The 16,670-nt window shown below is 55.2% G+C and overlaps 5 protein-coding genes across 5 annotated transcripts; all 5 read right to left on the bottom strand.

Moving 5' to 3' along the window:
* Window positions 1-142: 142 nt before the first annotated feature.
* Window positions 143-1,828, bottom strand: W97_07832 (uncharacterized protein; the record flags this gene model as incomplete). Its single annotated transcript, XM_007785701.1, has 1 exon — window positions 143-1,828. The coding sequence occupies one exon, from the start codon at window positions 1,826-1,828 to the stop codon at window positions 143-145; it is 1,686 nt and encodes a 561-aa protein (XP_007783891.1).
* Window positions 1,829-2,507: 679 nt separating this feature from the next.
* W97_07831 (uncharacterized protein) lies at window positions 2,508-4,040 on the bottom strand (the record flags this gene model as incomplete). The annotated part of the gene is made up of 3 exons (XM_007785700.1): window positions 2,508-2,559; window positions 2,636-3,643; window positions 3,697-4,040. The coding sequence occupies 3 exons, from the start codon at window positions 4,038-4,040 to the stop codon at window positions 2,508-2,510; spliced, it is 1,404 nt and encodes a 467-aa protein (XP_007783890.1).
* Window positions 4,041-5,256: 1,216 nt separating this feature from the next.
* W97_07830 (uncharacterized protein) lies at window positions 5,257-6,052 on the bottom strand (the record flags this gene model as incomplete). Its single annotated transcript, XM_007785699.1, has 2 exons — window positions 5,257-5,845; window positions 5,901-6,052. 2 exons carry the CDS (start codon window positions 6,050-6,052, stop codon window positions 5,257-5,259), a joined length of 741 nt encoding a protein of 246 aa, XP_007783889.1.
* Window positions 6,053-9,281: 3,229 nt separating this feature from the next.
* Window positions 9,282-11,799, bottom strand: W97_07829 (uncharacterized protein; the record flags this gene model as incomplete). Its single annotated transcript, XM_007785698.1, has 2 exons — window positions 9,282-10,133; window positions 10,177-11,799. 2 exons carry the CDS (start codon window positions 11,797-11,799, stop codon window positions 9,282-9,284), a joined length of 2,475 nt encoding a protein of 824 aa, XP_007783888.1.
* A 1,285-nt stretch (window positions 11,800-13,084) lies between these two features.
* On the bottom strand, window positions 13,085-14,946 carry W97_07828 (uncharacterized protein; the record flags this gene model as incomplete). The annotated part of the gene is made up of 6 exons (XM_007785697.1): window positions 13,085-13,850; window positions 13,918-14,078; window positions 14,118-14,391; window positions 14,453-14,492; window positions 14,554-14,612; window positions 14,669-14,946. The coding sequence occupies 6 exons, from the start codon at window positions 14,944-14,946 to the stop codon at window positions 13,085-13,087; spliced, it is 1,578 nt and encodes a 525-aa protein (XP_007783887.1).
* Window positions 14,947-16,670: the final 1,724 nt, after the last annotated feature.

The following is a 16,670-nucleotide window of genomic DNA, read 5'->3' as shown; positions in this document are numbered from 1 at the left end:
GGCGTTACGACACGCATGAGACCAACGTTGTGGAAAGGCGTTCATGGTATGTTGACACTAGACCAACATTATGATTTCTCTCAAAAGATGCCCAAATGAGAAACCGTGAAGCTGCGCTCAGCTTGACTTCCTTTTCCATTCTTCAGTCCCACCAGAAACTAACACTAAAGCTCGCCTCCAAGCTCCTAACATAATGCCACCACCCCGGGGGAATATACAGACACTCACCCGGCCCCACAACCCCCTCCACGAATTCAGCCTCCCTGAACCCCGAGTAGGCCTCCTCAAACGCCTGCCTCCTTGCCTCCCTATCTCGATCCCCACCCCCTCCCCCTTTTCTATCCCCATCCCAATCCTCTCCTCCATCTCCATTTCTTCCACTCCAACCCCCCTCAAACAACCCAACGAACTCATCCAAGTCCACCTGAGCCGTATTCCCCATATCGACTCCTCCCGTCTCAACTCCCCGCGGGTAAAGAACCTTCCCCTGCGCCGGACTGTAAAGCCGCACGTACTTTGCGCCAACTACCTGCGCGAAGATGTTGTGGTAGGCGTCGGTGTGGAGGGGAGAGATTGTGTTGGCGGGGCCGAACCAGACGTTTAGGAGGGGTTCAGTAGGGCTGGGGGAGGGATTGAGGGAAAAAGAGGAGGGGGAAATAGGAGAGGAGGGCCGGACGCAGCAGTAGTCAGGGACGCTGATGTCGGAGCGCAAGGAGGGAATTTGGGTTAGGAGGGGATGTTGGGCTAGGTAGCCTATTTGGTGTGCTTGTTCCACTGCTCCCTCTTCCTCTCCAGCCTTTTCCCCTTCACCGTCTGGGGCGTCGTCCTGGCCGTCTTCGCTGGTTGGCGCGGCTGGTCGGGCTTTGCGGCTGGGCTCGTTAAGCATGTATCGAGACATGAACTCCCCAAACGTGATGATTCTCTGCCCCCAGTTCTCGGCCGTATAGCTACGACCCAACTCGACGGGCACAAGACGTCTGCCGCCTACTGTCTTCCGCATCAGATACCGCGGGTTACTCCACGCGCGCTCCGGATCGCTGAGGGCGGGCCAGTGGTCCAGCGCACCGGTGATGATGAGGGGCTCCGTCACATTGTTGAGGTGGGCTTCGAAGGCCGCGAGACTGAGGTCGTGGACGCGCGGGATTGGGAAGCGGAGGGTTGGGCGGTTGGAGGGGTTGGAAGGGAAGGTTGCTGGGATGGTGGAAGGTGGAGGGGAGGTCGGGGAGAGCTTTCGGCGTTTGGCAGGTGGTTCTGTCGATCTGGGAGGTGGAGAGAGAAAGGACTGTTCGGCGAGGGCGGATAGGTGGTCTATGGCTTGCTCGGCGAGGCCCTCTCGTAGAGGTGCGCCGGCTACAATGAGGGCCATGTCGAGCGCTTCGACGACGGCTGCGATCCAGTCATACTCCTGCTCTTGCCGCCCTTCTTTGCCCACGCGGGCTTCTCCATCACCGTTGGCAGCAACTGGCGAAGAACCAAGCTCATATCCTCTTCCGGCCTTCTGGGGCTCCTGATCCAAACCACACTCTTCGTCAACTATCCGCAAAGCCTTCCATAACGAACCTTCCGTATAGAGCCTCAGCCAGCTAGTAGGCACGTCTTGGTACCGGATGCTATGAATCTTCTCATGGGCAAGGCGGATCACATCGTCAGGGCGTCTCGCGATGATAGAGAGAGCGGCGGTGCCGCATTCGTGGATGGGATCATTCTCGGCGAACGGCTCTACTAGAGCGGAGCGTAGTGCTTCTGCGAGGTTGTACAGCTGGGTGTTGGGCTTCAGGCTGGGGGTTTGGGTAGTGTTGGTGATGTTGCCAGAGATGCCTTCGACCATGATGCGGAATCAAGCTTCAAGCAAGGTGATGGGACGGTCAAAGACTACTCTAAACGCGCCTCGAGAAAGCCGACACGGGGGATAGATCTTCTAGGATCTGCAACACCAATTCGGCTGGCTTCACGAATATATTTTGGCAAGATTGAATTTTCCGCACATATTACTGGGTATCTACGCCAGCACACTGCACACCGATACTATACACACAGTCCATATATGTCCACATATCCGCTTTCCAAAATCAACCCGTCCAGCATGCAACGTCAATTCATGTCACATGACTCGTAAACTCCATCGCAAAAGGGGAATCCTGAAAACACAAATGTAAGTAGCCGCATGCTAGGGCTGTTCTAGCGCAGTAATCCTCCGGCATCCTGCATGGACATGCCAACGTCACCCTCATCAGCAGGAGGGCTTCGATGGCCTGGAGTAGGCTGCGCCACGGTCGATGGCACTGGGTACGCGGGACGAAGAGGTACAGATGTGTTTGAGGCGGAAGCGGTAGGTATATGTGAGGAAGTTGTCACGGTAGGGCGTGCTGTGGATGGGAGCTCTGAATCGCCCAGTAAGCCACCAGGATCTTGCAGAGATTGCGGACCTGTGTCTGGAGAAAGTGGTGCTTCAGACACGCTGGATGGCGCACTCCCTGTCGGTAGCTGCGGCTTCGAGCTACGAGGTGTCAACTCATAAGAATCGCCTTCAGGCACAGAAAAATTCCGCGATCGCCTCTCCTTCCGTGAGTTAGCGGTACTCTCTTTGCGAGACTGCACTTGTGAAAGAAGACCGCCTATGTCGGACAGCAAAGACCTTGAGCCTCGTCTCGGTGATGCGAAGTCTTGGGCGCTCGTAGCGTCTCCGGTCGGAGAGGCCATGGTGGAAGCAGAGGCGGGACTTGTGTCAAGTAGCCCGCCATAGTCGAAGAAAGCCATGTTTTGTTTGGGATGTACGACGCGAACCTCTTGGGGCTTTGGCATAGGACCTGGCGTGATGGGAGACTTGAGGTCGGTCTCTGTCTCCTCGCTACCTTCGCTGCTCCTGCAGCTTTCAGCAGTCGTGTCGAGACTCTTCCACCCCTGCTTCCCAGAAGGTACAGTGTTCGCGCCACTCATCATCGTGTCAGTCGAGACTGCTACTGACGGGCGGCGAGGCCCGCTCTGTGTCCTGTGGAGCTCAGGGTCCAGCTGGTAGCCAGGGAGATCGCGGATGAGATCTTCGTCACTGCCCCACTGCTGCACCGCGATGGTTTCTCTTCGTGAACCCCGTTCCATGCTGTCCGTTCTTGAGACGGTTTTGAATTTTGCCTTTTTGACACCGCGGTCTCGGAGGAAAGAGCCCAGGACGACTGCGTTGGATACAGCTGTCGCTGCAAGGATCTCTCCCGACGCGAAAACGGTACGGTACTGCTGCCGGCCTTGGTGCTGGATTACTAAAGGAACCCTTGCGCCGGTGACGGCAATCAAGATGAGAGACATAGCGAAGAGCAACACCAGGGCGACCTTGCGTGCCATGGGCATGGCCGATTTGATGATAATCGGTATAGGGAACACTATGAGCAGCACATCGGTGATGATATCGGCGACGCCCATGGTGATCAGATGCGCATAGCCGCTGCGACACCTTGGACCCGGGTCCGGGACGACCTGCCAGTAATGGTCGAATGGCTGACACTCGGCGAGCGTTGCAATGACAACCATGAAGAAGGTGACGACCAAGAATATCCTGATACTCCTCAGCCCGACTTCGTACCCTCGTTTCCAGAATCTGCAGGTGAGGCGCTTAAGAAATTCGGAGACGGTGAACTTGGCGGTCCATATGCTGGTGGAGCGCTGTCAGCACAGTGTCAATAGGTAACGCAACCTGATACCCACAAAAGCGCATAGAATATCCTTGCACCAAGTACCAGTCTTGCCCCTATCGAGTGGGTGTATATCTGTTCCGCGCTCAGGCTATCCGTAGCAACGTTGTTCGTTCCGAACAGAAGCACGGGATGTATGAATGCCATTCGGAGAAGTAGCGGAATGATGCTCAAGGCCATGAGTTTGTCTTCGCGGAACAAGCGATCATTCCTCACGAGCCGTCCCATCAACCGGACCAGGATAGTGGTGAGAGCCATCCCAGTGCACCACCAACTGAACAGAAGCGTGGGGTTGTTGGCCAATCTCGACCGCGGCTCAGGCGGCGCATCGCCGAAGAGACCACGCGGAACAATCATGGCTGTCTCGGATAACGCTCGCCGCCTCTCTTCGAGGGGAGGGTGTTTTGATGAAAGGTCAATGTCGCGGTCCTGGCGGGGGATCTCGGCGGCCTCGTCTACTATGGTGTGTTGCCAATCGCGCGTTGAACATCGCTGTCACTAGGCCACAGCGAGACAGGGCCGTCCAGTTTCGTCTAGGGTCGTGAACTGTCCCCAGGACCGGGCAGCACGGGCTTGCGGTAAGATGGAAGCGGAAGAGTAGGAGAGAGACGAGGCTGAAGCTGAGGATGTAGATGTGGATGAGATGCGGCTGGCGGACAGTGCCGAACAGGGCCCGGCACTCTTATCTCCATTGAGAAAGCCGCCATGCCACGGAGGAAGACGATGGGGGGCATGGGGGGCGCGCCCAAAGTGGCAGTGATAAGAGAGCCCGCTTCTGGGGGCTGGCTGGCTGGCTGGGCGTTGCTGTCTGGCTGGCTGGCTTGCTTCAACTCGACGGCCAAGCCCGGATGACAGGCGTCGGATCCGCCGTTTACCCGATCTGCCATACATGGGTCCACCCATCAAAGGACCGGATGCGCTCCCTGCTGTATATAGCGAATAGCAAAATTACTTGGCTCAACGCTGTGGTCTGAGTGGCTCGCTAAAGAGCGGGAAGTAGGAAGCGCATCCATCCTGACAGAGCCATGGTGACCCTGAACCGCTCTCCACGAACGCTTACGACAGATCTTGGACGCTTGACAGAACGCTTAATGAAACCTTGGAAGCCAGAGGTGAAAGCTGTATGGTCATCCGAATAGACGGGACGGCAGAGATCACGCCACTTTGGTCGTACCGTGATACGGTTGTCAGGGGTCGCAAGAGTTAGATAACCATAGCTTAGATAGGATGGTGGAGGATTGCGTTGCAGCTATCCCAGGTGAGCTGCTGATAGCAAGGACAGCCAGGTACGTTTGCAAACAAGACATACAGGAGCTGGTAGGATCTGTGTGTTACGCTACGATACATTTGTCAATGTACGTGTCCTGACCAGACGTGCCGTGCTGCGCTCCAGTATCGGGTCTCTTGCCATGTCATACAGGTTTCTTCGAGTCCAAGGAGAATCAACGTTGCTCTTCGACGGACCATTGTATGTATGCATCCTGTTTCATAGTCGCCACGCCGTTTGTCATACCAGGCCGAGAGCTCGTAGGAATTCTCGCCCAGCTTGGACAGATTGAACACACAATCGTTCTCAGCGATAACATACACGTCCCGTTTGGCCTTTAGGCACCTCCCGCGCCGGCAGAGCTCCGCGCCCTCTGCTCCCCCCAGCAGCACCGTTCCTACTCCCGCTCCTCCTCCGCTCGTCCCTCTTCTCCAGCTGCTTATTCCCCAGATCACACACCCATCCCGGCAAAATCGTATCATTGTTTAAGAAGATGTCCCTATTCCTATTCTTCTTCCTGCCCGCCGCATCCACATCCTTCAAGTCCTGGTCAAACACCACTCCGTGCCCCTCAAGTCCATAGCCCGGTGGCCCAGTCCCTATGTACTTCCCCTCGGCGTCCATGGCGTAGTGCTCCAGGTACTCCTTCCGCGTCATGCTGATCGTCTTGAGCTCATAGTCTGCGGACTCGCCTTGTAGCAGCGCGCCGAGGGCGGCCGCTTTGCCTTTGAAGCTGCTTTTGTCGCGGGGCACTTTCACGGGAACGGCGATGATGTCGGTGTCGCTGAAGCGCCAGTGGCCCCAGTGCGCGTACTTGGAGCCTTGTTTCCCGGGCTCGGCCTCGGCGGGGACGGGGTTGGGGGTTGTTGTCGAAGGGTTAAATTCAGGGTGGAAGCTGGGAAAACGTCAGTCGGCCGCTTGCGAATGGCGGTGGTTCGGGGAAGGCTCACGGTCTGCCTGCGGCGGTAAACCTCTCGCTGGTATCATAGGTCGGCGGCCCATCGGCAGCTGTACTGCTGGACAGAGCTCCGTGACCGCTACATACGGAGCCTTGAGGATTTTGATTGGAATCGGAGCATCCACTGTTTTGTATGGCACTCATGATGGAAGACTAAGATGGTTGAACGATACGCTAGATTGATCTTTCTCGTTGAGCCAAAGGCGCAGTACAGGTCTTCCAGCCTCATCCCGCTCTTTTGTAACCGTTCATTGCTCCAACACTCGTGACCCGACCGCGCAAGGCGCAAGCTGCAGTGTCCATGTCCGTGGCGCAGCCTCCAGGTACTGAATCCTTCGACAGTTCGGTCATGGTCGCATCGCAGAGAGACGGCGCATGAGCGTCACTGAAGCTTGACTGAGCCTTGTCTCACTGCCTCACGGTGTTCTGGTTGGCCGACGTTTTGTGAGAGTCTGAGGTCAGTTACAGATGCTCCACCTCGCAACCTTGGAAGCCAGGACGGTCTGACTTGGCTTCGGCCCGAAATTCTTGGCTGGTGTAGGCAGTTGTACGCAAGCTAATCTAGCATCGCCGGAATCGAAGAATCCCGAATTGGTAGGGCACTGCGTTAACCATCGATTGAAGGCTCTATGGTCAAGTACAATAATAGAGCTAGTTTAAGGGCCTGGGCGTAGGGCAACATATGTAGCCTTGTAAGCGTGTTCAAGCCATCAACAAAGTCGGAACGGTCAGATCGAGAAGATGAATGGAAACATGGTGAATTCCATAGATCTTGACGATTTCGGAGTCCTGCGAGTTCTATTGTCCGCGTGGCTATGTTCCATGAGACGCAATTACGCGTGCAATGAATCCATAGGATCGGAAGTCGCAGAAGCGAAAGTGCTAAAAGCCTTAAGAGATGCGAGAAGCTGCAACCGCAGCAGGCAGTCAAAGACACGTTAAAGAAGGCTCGCGAGGATCATAGGGCCGTGAAGGCATTCGAGAAACTCTTCAAGCGGCTAAGATGGAAAGAAAACAAGCGAGTACGCTTGCGCTGAAGGATTGGCATTCAATACTAATAACCAACCCAGAGCGGCCAGGACGGCACAGAAGAAAAACAACAGCTCCAGGCGATGACGATCACCGCTAAAGATACCAACACATTTACGGCAGAGTTCCGTGAAGTCGCACTCGCTGTACTTAAGTACGACACTGCCCGCACAACCCGCGAAACCACAAGTAGGCAGTCTGCTACTCCGCCGTCAAGACCACCTACCCTAGACCCGCCAACGCCATCAGACCCGCCGACGCCGTCAGACCCACAGGCGCTGTTAGACCCGCCAACGTCATCAGACCGCGTAGTCGTATTACCAATCCGAAGTAGCAAGCCGATTGGGAGTCCCATCTACTGTGGTGCCTCAGCTACTCCAGTTCCCTCAGCCAGCCCAGTTTCCTCGGCTAGCCCAGTCCTTGTAGCCAGCCCAGTTCCCACAGCCGTCAGCGGGGCGCAGTCAGTCCTTCAAAGTCGCCTCATCCGTCTCGTTGCTCTAAATCGAGTCCCCTCCGGCAATACCGTACAGGCCGCCGGTACGGATTCAGGTGAAGGGGAACACGACCATAGCGAGTACGTGGACAGTGAGAGTGGTGAGGACATGGGTGAGAGCAATGCTATAGGGCTTGGTGAAGAGACGGATGAGGAACTGGGTGAGGAGATGGGCGAGGGTAGTGCTACATGAGTTGGTGAGGAGATGGGCGTTGGAGGTGGCACAGGCATACAAGAGGAAGATTGGGAAGATATAGAGGACAACGCCGGGGTTGACGGTGTGGAGGACAACACTGGGGTTAATAAGGCCGGGATAGACGAGAACGCGGCTAAGACATCCAACACGCAATCAGCAGCGCCGCGTGTTATCTTGCCTAGGGCTTTCCCTCGCCGTCCCCGCGAGCACTCGGTATGCGCAGCAGCGATTATGCGGGCATATTACTGCCTCAATATACGCGCTTGGATCGAGCGGTTGGCGTGGTGGTTCGTTCACTGGTACAATACCAGCGTCTTACCATAGCACCATTCAGCAACCACACCATGCCAGGGAGCTCGGCAAACACTATCCAGCACTTGCCTTGCTGACTTGGCCGTCGTGACTGGAGATGAATACCGCTTGGTGAAGGAACACCCGGACGGAAAGAAATTCGACGCACAGGGGACCGAGCTGTATCTCTAGAGCGAGACCCATCAGCGTTGGGAGTACAAACGTATGAGGGTTTTCGCCATACTTGCTATCGGTCTTGACAGGCTGGGTCTAGAGAGATGGGAGAAATGGTTTGGTAATACTTCCCTTCAGATCTGACTTATATATTGACTACACTGTAGATCCAGATGTAGTTCACTCTCACCTATGCCATAATTTCACGTGCGCCGAACCATCGCACATTATCCGTGATAGTGGATCAGCCAACTCAGCCAGATACGCTTGTATGAGCAGGTTCGCTCGCGGCGCTATCACTCGGACGTCAGTACGCAGGAAGTGTCCGCATACACCAAAGTCCTACCTAGCTAGAAGCGCCAGGAGGGAAGAGGTATTAGCAACTCGGGTGAGATACTATCAACCAATACCGCCTTACAATCTCTCCAACTCTGTCTTAGAATGCTATGCTAGAAGCCGAAGACTAGTATGCCTGTAGTGAACAGAACCGCAGCAGCATGTGGGGGCGCTTCTGACGCTTGGTGTTTGTCTTGTACAACCACATTCCCTTCTGGGGCGTTCCTGATTCGAGCATGTCGGTGTTGCTCTACATCCACTCAACCGTTTGACGGATCCAGCCACACAACGCGTTCTTGGCCCATCAAAGCGGAGTTTTTTCAGCGACAAGCTCTGGGAAATCCTTCCTCGCCGTGCGGTACACCCCAACCGTCGCGATCTTCGTCTTGCACGCTCCAAGAGTGAGCAGGTAGAGATCCTTATCTTTATGCAGGGCTCTTCGGCGCTTCTCAATCTCGATGTGGCGGCCGGGAGTGATACTGAACCGCAGTAGAAGACCTTCCGTTATGATTGCCGACAGGTGTGTTTCCGTTGCGGTACCATTCAAGTGGGAGACATCGAGGTGGTGGGGAGATCTGATGTACTCCATACAATTTGCAGAACTCCTGCTCGCGAGGTGGCTGAGGCATCGAATCTCTCCCCCACCGATGCGTGATCAACCGGGTCATCGACAGCTGTAGAGGCCGGAGGGCAGTTTATCACCGTCCAGTAACTACTAGGTACACAATGAACCTCTGGACATCACAACGTCCATAAGCTGGCTACGCTGGGCTAGGATCCCCTCATCGAACTGTTCGTTCAACGATATACAGAAAATGCTGCCCGGAGTGACTGCACAAGGATACACTAAGACCTTACAGTCCTCCCCCATTCCCAGTACCCCCAAAGAAGAACCCATCAAAGATATCCAAGCCGTTGCCGTCAGCCCAGTCATGATTACCATCAAAGCCCATTCCAAACCCGAGATCAAGGGCGTTGGGGTTGTCGCCGTTGCTCGCATTCGCTCCGTTAACCGGAAACGAGTCCAAGAAGTCAAGATCGTTGAAGCCGCCAAAATCGGGATATGTGGATTGTATGTTCTGAGCAAAACTCGTATATGGCGTCTGATTCGTTATCTGAAAGGGTGAGATCTGTGATGCGTGTGGTTGTGCGTGTTGCGGGAGATTGGGCGACAAAGACGTCGAGGTGGATGTGGAGTATTGCTGCTGTAGTGTTGGAGAGATGAGAGAGTCCACATTTGAATATGTGGAAGGTTCGGATTTGAGGGTCTGAGACATGGCTCGCTGTTGGGATGGCTGCTGCAACTGCGCCTGCAGCGGTGGAGGCATGCTCCGGAGACCCCGTACGCTGCCGGATGAGCGGACTTCGATCCCGTCGTCGACGAAAAGGTCTTTGAGGTTCATGTCGAAGCGAGGCTGCCGCCATTGCTGGTTCTGTGATGTATGGCTGTAGTCCTGACCATTGCCAAAACTATCCACCTGGTCGGAGGTATAGACGGTGGGTGATCCAGAAGACGGGGGCTTGAGCTTGACTAGATGCGCAAGAGCTTGAGGACCGAAGCCGGTTGTCGAGAGACACATCTGGATAGTTGCTTTGCTCATGCGGTCGAAGGCGTCTCGGCAGGCTTCTGCAGGTGGGCACTTCTCAATCAGATCGCTTAGTACCGACGTCGCGGCCAGAACGGTGAAATCCACCTCATCCAGTGACTGATATTGTTAGCGTTAGCTATGAGTTGATTGGCAGACTTACCAGGTGGCTTCGTACGACCGGGGAGTGCCAGATCGCATAAAGAAACGATATACCAGCCATGAAGAGATGATGAGTAGCTAAGAAAGTGTAGTTCACGAGATGCACGCGGTGCAGCTGACGGTACAGCTTCAAGACCTTCTGGCCAGCTTCAGCAACCTTTAAGAAAATATATTCTTCGTCTTCCTGCTCCTCGATATTGACCATTGAAGGACTCGAGACATCTTCATTAGCGCAGCGGAGTTCTCCAACTAAGCCTGCCGGTACAGCCAGGCTTTGCCGGTACAACGTGATGACTGCTTGCCAGTAGTTGAGTTCCAGGAAGAGAGGAGAGAACTGTACGCCAGTCTCTAGCTGGTTGGGCGCTGACTGTATCCATTCCCACAACCGGCGATCTATGTCTTGACGCCATTGCCGGAAGGAGGAGAAGTTCTGTAGGAAAGGCGAAGGCAGCTTCGTGTGCATGAACTGGTTGCCCTCGTTGGCCCCATTGGCTCGCGCCTGCTGTGCCTGGCGATGTTGCAGGACTTGAAGGATTTCAGACTGGAGTAATCGTAGCCGGAAATAATGATGTGACACGAACTTGTAACTAGGCTTTTCAGAGCCGCTAAGCGGTTCCAGGAAACCTCCAGTCGTGATGTAGTTGTCATCGAGTAGGGAGGGAAACTCTGTTGTAACCACTTGATCGGTAATACCGAAAGGGCGACCAACACACGTCGAGACCAGCCTGTCGAGTGAATACACACACCACCACAATCGCCTTCGGAGGTCTCGTACCCACTCTCTACGGCCGCGCTCTCGGGCATCGATCTTAGTAGGGGTGCTGCTCGATGAACCTTTCATCCTGTCAATTGGAGCATCGTCCGAGGGTGTGTCATCAATATCAACACCGTCCTCGTAATGAAGACCGAGGTCAACCCCTAAACGGACAGCAACACCCACAATGTACCACAAGCCCGGTGCCACGGGCCGCAGCAGAGCGAATCCTGCCAGCAACAGTACAGCCTGCAATTCCTCCAAGCCGCCGCCGAAGCCATCCGGGCGGTCTGCTGCAGGGCCAGAGCTGAGGAAGCTCTCCAAATGAAAAATCGCTGACGCATGATATTCCTCTGCCTGATGTTGCTCGCTTCTACTGACCCTGCGTTTCTTGTTGCTTGGAGGAAAGCTATCATGACTGGGCGATTGCGCCTTGGAAGAACCCATGATGATGCCAGCACCTATTGCAAAGACAATGTTCAGCATGTACGACTCCCGAGCAGTGCGTGTTCGCTCATCCGAGACGTAAACACGCATGAACATTTTCATAAACTCAGGCCTATGTAGTATAGGGATCTGAGGGTTTGCATGTTCAAAATACAGGTCCACCAGCTTCCTACCTAGCTCTTCATCCGGAAAGGGGGCTTGCCTGATAGTGGGCTTCGTGTGTAGGCCGAAAAAGCTGTCTCGCATGGAAGTTCCTCCGGCTGCCGGTGCTGCTGCTACAGACTTCGTTCCCCGCACGCTACCACGCTCGGAATTGTTGCCAGAGACTGAGCTCTTGACGGCTGCGAAGACTACACGGGCGAAGGATATCCCGGACGTTGACCCAAGATAACGAGGGTCAGAGGCTCCCTGCACCGATACCATGCCGATGTTGGAAACCAGTTTATTAAGCTTGTCGCGGTGATACCGCTCGTTCTCCCGACTCTTCTCCTCTGTGTTGTCAACGGACACGGTCCTATCATGACCATGCGCATCGGGGGAACTTCCATCATGTCCATGTGGCGAGCCAATCCGACCGTTCAGTTTGAAGCCAAGCGCGAAGTCTTCCGGCGGTGCAAAGGTAAGGTTGTTTTCTCGAAGTTGGGATTCAAGATAGGACACTCGAGTCTCTAGATAATATATATAACTGCCACGATACGTATTAGCCTTACTCCATGACAACGGCCCAGAGAAACGGCTTGGCGCATTCCACTGGGGCTACTCAAGCGCAAACGAACCTCCGCGGGATTTCTCTCTTGGTAATCGGATCGTAGCCAACGCATTTGACATTCGCCTTGTCGCAAGATGCGCACGCAGGGAGTCGCTGATCGCAGCGGTTCTTCCTTAACCGACATCGATTACACGCCGAGACATTGCGAAAAGACGAGGCGGATGAAGCCGATGCAGATGAAGCGGACGGGGACACAAGCTTCACGGCGACATCTGGCGGTGACCCCTGAGCTTCGTCCAGAGGTCGTTTGTGACCTGTCATGAGGTCCGGCGCATCGTACGTGCTCGCCTTGTGTAGCAGAGAGGCTGAGGTGTCGCGCGTAAATGCAGATATGGCGAAGCTGGCAGGGAAAAGCCCTAACCTCTCCAGCTGCCTGTCGCGTATGCGGCGCTACCAAAAGCTCCGCTAACCATTTCTATAAGGGGCAACAATCAGCTCTGAAGAGAAGGTAGAGCGATGGTCCCATGGTCGGAAAAGCAATGCATGGCTTGGTGGAGACCCTTATCTACACACAAGCTTCGAATAGCCTCAGCGATAAGGGTCCGTGGTTGCGGGGTGCTGAGTAACCGGGACAATTAAGTTCCCAGTACGGACATACGCTGTACCGAGTCCCGATGACTCATGCAAGCGAGATGATAGAATTATAATGATACGATTAAAACACTGTAGCGATTGGGTATAGGGGGGTATAGCAAACATGTAGCGCCTTCTCCGTACAAAGAAACATGCTCTGTATCCCAGAGCGCTGGATCCAAATGACAACCGTGTCAATGCAATAGCAGACTCCGTGTATCCATGCATCCTGTCCATGCTATCCTGCCCATGCCCATCGCTTCTAGACCCCCTGTTGCCAATTTTCCAGTCCATCCGAAGTACTCCCTCTGAAAGAATGATCCATGCTGCCGTTGGGGGTATCTGAAAAAAAAAGCCATAGAAAACCTAACCCTCCTTCGGGGCATCGAGATTTAGCGAAGAAGAGCTTTGCCTGCAAGGTAGCTGTTCGATCACGGGACTGGCAGTTTCCAGTCCGAGCTCTGAACCTACAGCAGATGAGCTGAGAAGCGGTGCCCCAACCGCACTTTCTTCATCGAGTGCAAAGTTTTGACGACCTCCGGATTCTGACTTGTTCCTGGAATCCCGCATCCAAAGGCTCTCGATGGCCCCAGAAAGCGCGATCATGGCGCACACCCACCAAGGAAGGCCGGAATAGCCCAGGCTCAAGCCGAGAGACTGGACTGCGCCAGATAGCGTGGGTCCCAAGGCTCTGCAGAGGCTGGCTGAGGATGCTGCTGCACCGTTCAAGGCGCCCAAGACTTTCTTCGAAGGAGCTGCGTTGGCGAGCATGATCTGGATCGTTGGAAACGCTAGCGTCTGGGCCGTGACCTTCCAGATCAATATGAAGTAGACGCCAGGCATCCGGAGCTGCTCAGGCAGTAGCGCCAAATACGGAGTGAGGAAGTGGAGAAGAGGGTATGCGAACACGACAAAGCGGAACGTCCAGAGGAAGCCGAGTCTTTTACTGATAGTCGGGAAGATGAAGATTTGCGATATCATCTGGAACACGCCCTGCGCAGATAGGATGAACCCGATCTTCTTAGTCGACAAGGCGAAGCCTCCTGTAAACTTGAAAGGCAATGTCGCTGGTTCTTTGGACTCGTCCCGGCTGAGCAGGACCGGGAATAACTGTTCGAAAGACATTGTGTGACTGTAGCGGTCCGTCAGCGGCAAGCCCACACTCGTGGTGTTTAGAGCGGGACGGGCTGAAAACTTACAAAGCTAGAATACCATAACCTATGATGATCAACAACACCTGAGGGGTCAGAGCCTCGCGCAGAGACATGGCGCGCGGAGGCTCGGGTGAAGAGACCTGAGCATACGATGGACGAGGTGAGGCTTCTGTCGACCGGTACCCTGGCGGCTGATCATGCTCGTCCTCGGCCAGGAAAGATAGTGTCTCCTCGAAATATCCCACTTTGTCGCTGATGCGCTCCTCAGGTCGCCTGCAGAACTTGCACAGAATCCACTGGCCAAGCTCGAGACCAAGATCACGTCTGCGCTTCTTGTCTTCGTGCGTCTCTTCGAGGAACAGTATACCCACGACCAAGCTGCATACAACAACGAAGGCGCACACGAGATTTGGAAGAAGGTACGGGTAGTGGTCGAAAAGGGTGCCTGGCTGGAATGCTGACGGGTAATTCTTGACTGGCTCTGCAAGAGTGCCTCCGAGGCCTGCACCTATAATCGAGCTGCACCAGCGTTAGCATCTGCGGCGCCGCGGTTGCGGAGGGTATATTTGGCCTTGCGTACCCAAGACACCAGACGAACGGCATGATTGAATAAGCTCGAGCTGAACAAGAGAGCAGATCAGTCTTGCTGCCATCCACTGTGATCGTTGGTTGTCCACTTACGTTGGTGAGCTTCAACGGTGACCACTTCCGCCACAGTCGTTTGCAGCACGCCGATGTTTCTGTAAATGGACCACGCGTCAGAATAGCTCTTAGTGGATGGGACATTAAAACATACCCATTGAGCAAGCCGCCGAGTGCGCGAGCAACAAGTGCAACAGGCAGGCTGGGCGCGAATCCGAACATCAACATGCTCAATCCGGTGCCAGCCAGTCCAGTGAGAAGGATTGGCTTCCGGCCGACCTTGTCACTGAGCCTTCCCCAGAGTAGTCCTGTTGAGAATTCGGCAAATGCAAAAGCCGAGGTGACCATGCCGGCATAGATGGCAGTCTGATGCTCGTCGTGAGAGATGTTGAAGGACAACACCATGTAGTAGATGTAAGGGAAGATCGACATGAACGCAATCGGCTCGCAAATTCGGCATAGTGCTGCATCGGTGATGAATGCTTAGCAAACCGCCAACTCAACGAGATAGCCAGCAGTAACGGCTGGAGCTGAGCAAACCGCAGACGTACCTAGGACGAAGAGTTGTCTGGTTGGAAAGGCAACGCTCCCGTCTTTGGCGAGGGAGGCCCGCCTTGGGCGAGCTCTCGAGAGCATGGTGGTGTGGACAGTGTGTGGTGTGCCAGAGGCTGAGGCCAGGCGCTCTTGCGATTTACCAACTCTTGCAAGCTCCCAGGAAGGGCAGGTCTTTAGCTGCTCAGACAAATGGTGCAGGCGAGGTGCGGCCGGTAGGAGCTCTCGCAGTACGGGAGGGTGATGGTGGTCGAAGATGGACTCTTATGTGACAAGCAAGTCGAAGAGGATTCAGGTGGCGCAACACAGCTTGTCTCGCAAACAGGGACGAGGGTCTTCGTATGCCGAGGGGCGGGTGAGTTTATCGTGAGCACGGTAGGCAGGTGCGAGTGACGGATTCGCGCAGCAGAAGGCGGACTGGTGCTTGTATATAGAGCCGGAGCGAGTGAATGCCAATATCCCGTACGACTCTTGTCCACAGGCCACAGGCCACGATCGACGACAGCAAGCCATAGTCGACGATGCCGGCTGCCCAACGGCCAGATGACGGTTACTTTAGTGGTGCCAGTGCCCAATGCGGCATTGCGGTCGGGTGCAGCCAGAGAGTTGTCCCCCTGAGCTACCTTCACGGAAGATTGAGGTCACACACTGCGCTGGGCTGGTGCGCGTGGGCGGGGCGTGCGGGACCATGAGAACGGTTCGCAGCTAGGATCGACGAGGCAAGGCGGCGCTCGAAATCTGACGGCCGCTGGCGTTGGTTTCTCCCAGCGCAAGTCCATCACCCCCGGGCAAGTGAGGGTTTACCAGCACCAGCACCAGCACCAGCACCAGCATTGGGCCTAGCCGGCGGATGCCGTGACCGACGTCCCTTGGTCCCAACTCCCCCTGGATTTCCCTCGCTACTGAGCACGCTAGCAACGGTTTCCGCCCTGGCGGTTTTGTGCTCCAGTAATCGATGGCTGATCCCCCGACGTTGCAGCTCGTCAAAGCTTGAAGCAGGTTTTACTGGAAAGGCAGCATCTCGGGTTTCCACGGCGAAGCAGACATATCACGCAGGGAGGCCAGCGTAACGGCGCAGCCGTAACGGCCGACTGCCTGGTGAGGCTCCCGATACTCCCAGCATCGCTGTTGGCTGAGGCGACTACGCCCGTTTCACCGCTTCTTTGCGCTGGCGGCTCGCGGGTGGGATGGCCGTGCCGCGCACCCACGTTGCTCCAGTTCTTCTGGAAAGCTAATTTCATGGTGTATCTCAGCATCACCCTGTTCGAGGGAAAATATGACTCGTAAGATTTTGAGCCGCCCCTCCTGCCAGGGGCCGCCAGCAAGGTCTTGCTTTCCAGAGAGGCGGTGATGTAGACACGTAGATGCACCTGTTTTGGCCGCCTGGTACTCGTAGCACGGCCATGAAGTTCCAGCGCTGGCCGGGTCACATTTCGCTAGGCACTCCAGCTGGCGTCGTTGCGCCAGTAGTAGTGCGCTGCATCCATTGTGTACATGCTGCATCCCGCACGACATTGCTTGGTGCTCTTGTGCCGCTGCGACGTAAATCATCGTCGCCACCAGATGGAGCAGACTTGGGACGGGAGTCCTGTCCGCGCCTCGGC

Source organism: Coniosporium apollinis (assembly GCF_000281105.1).
Source record: "Coniosporium apollinis CBS 100218 chromosome Unknown supercont1.45, whole genome shotgun sequence".
NCBI lineage: Eukaryota > Fungi > Ascomycota > Dothideomycetes > Coniosporium > Coniosporium apollinis.
This window is presented reverse-complemented; position numbering and strand designations above follow the sequence as displayed.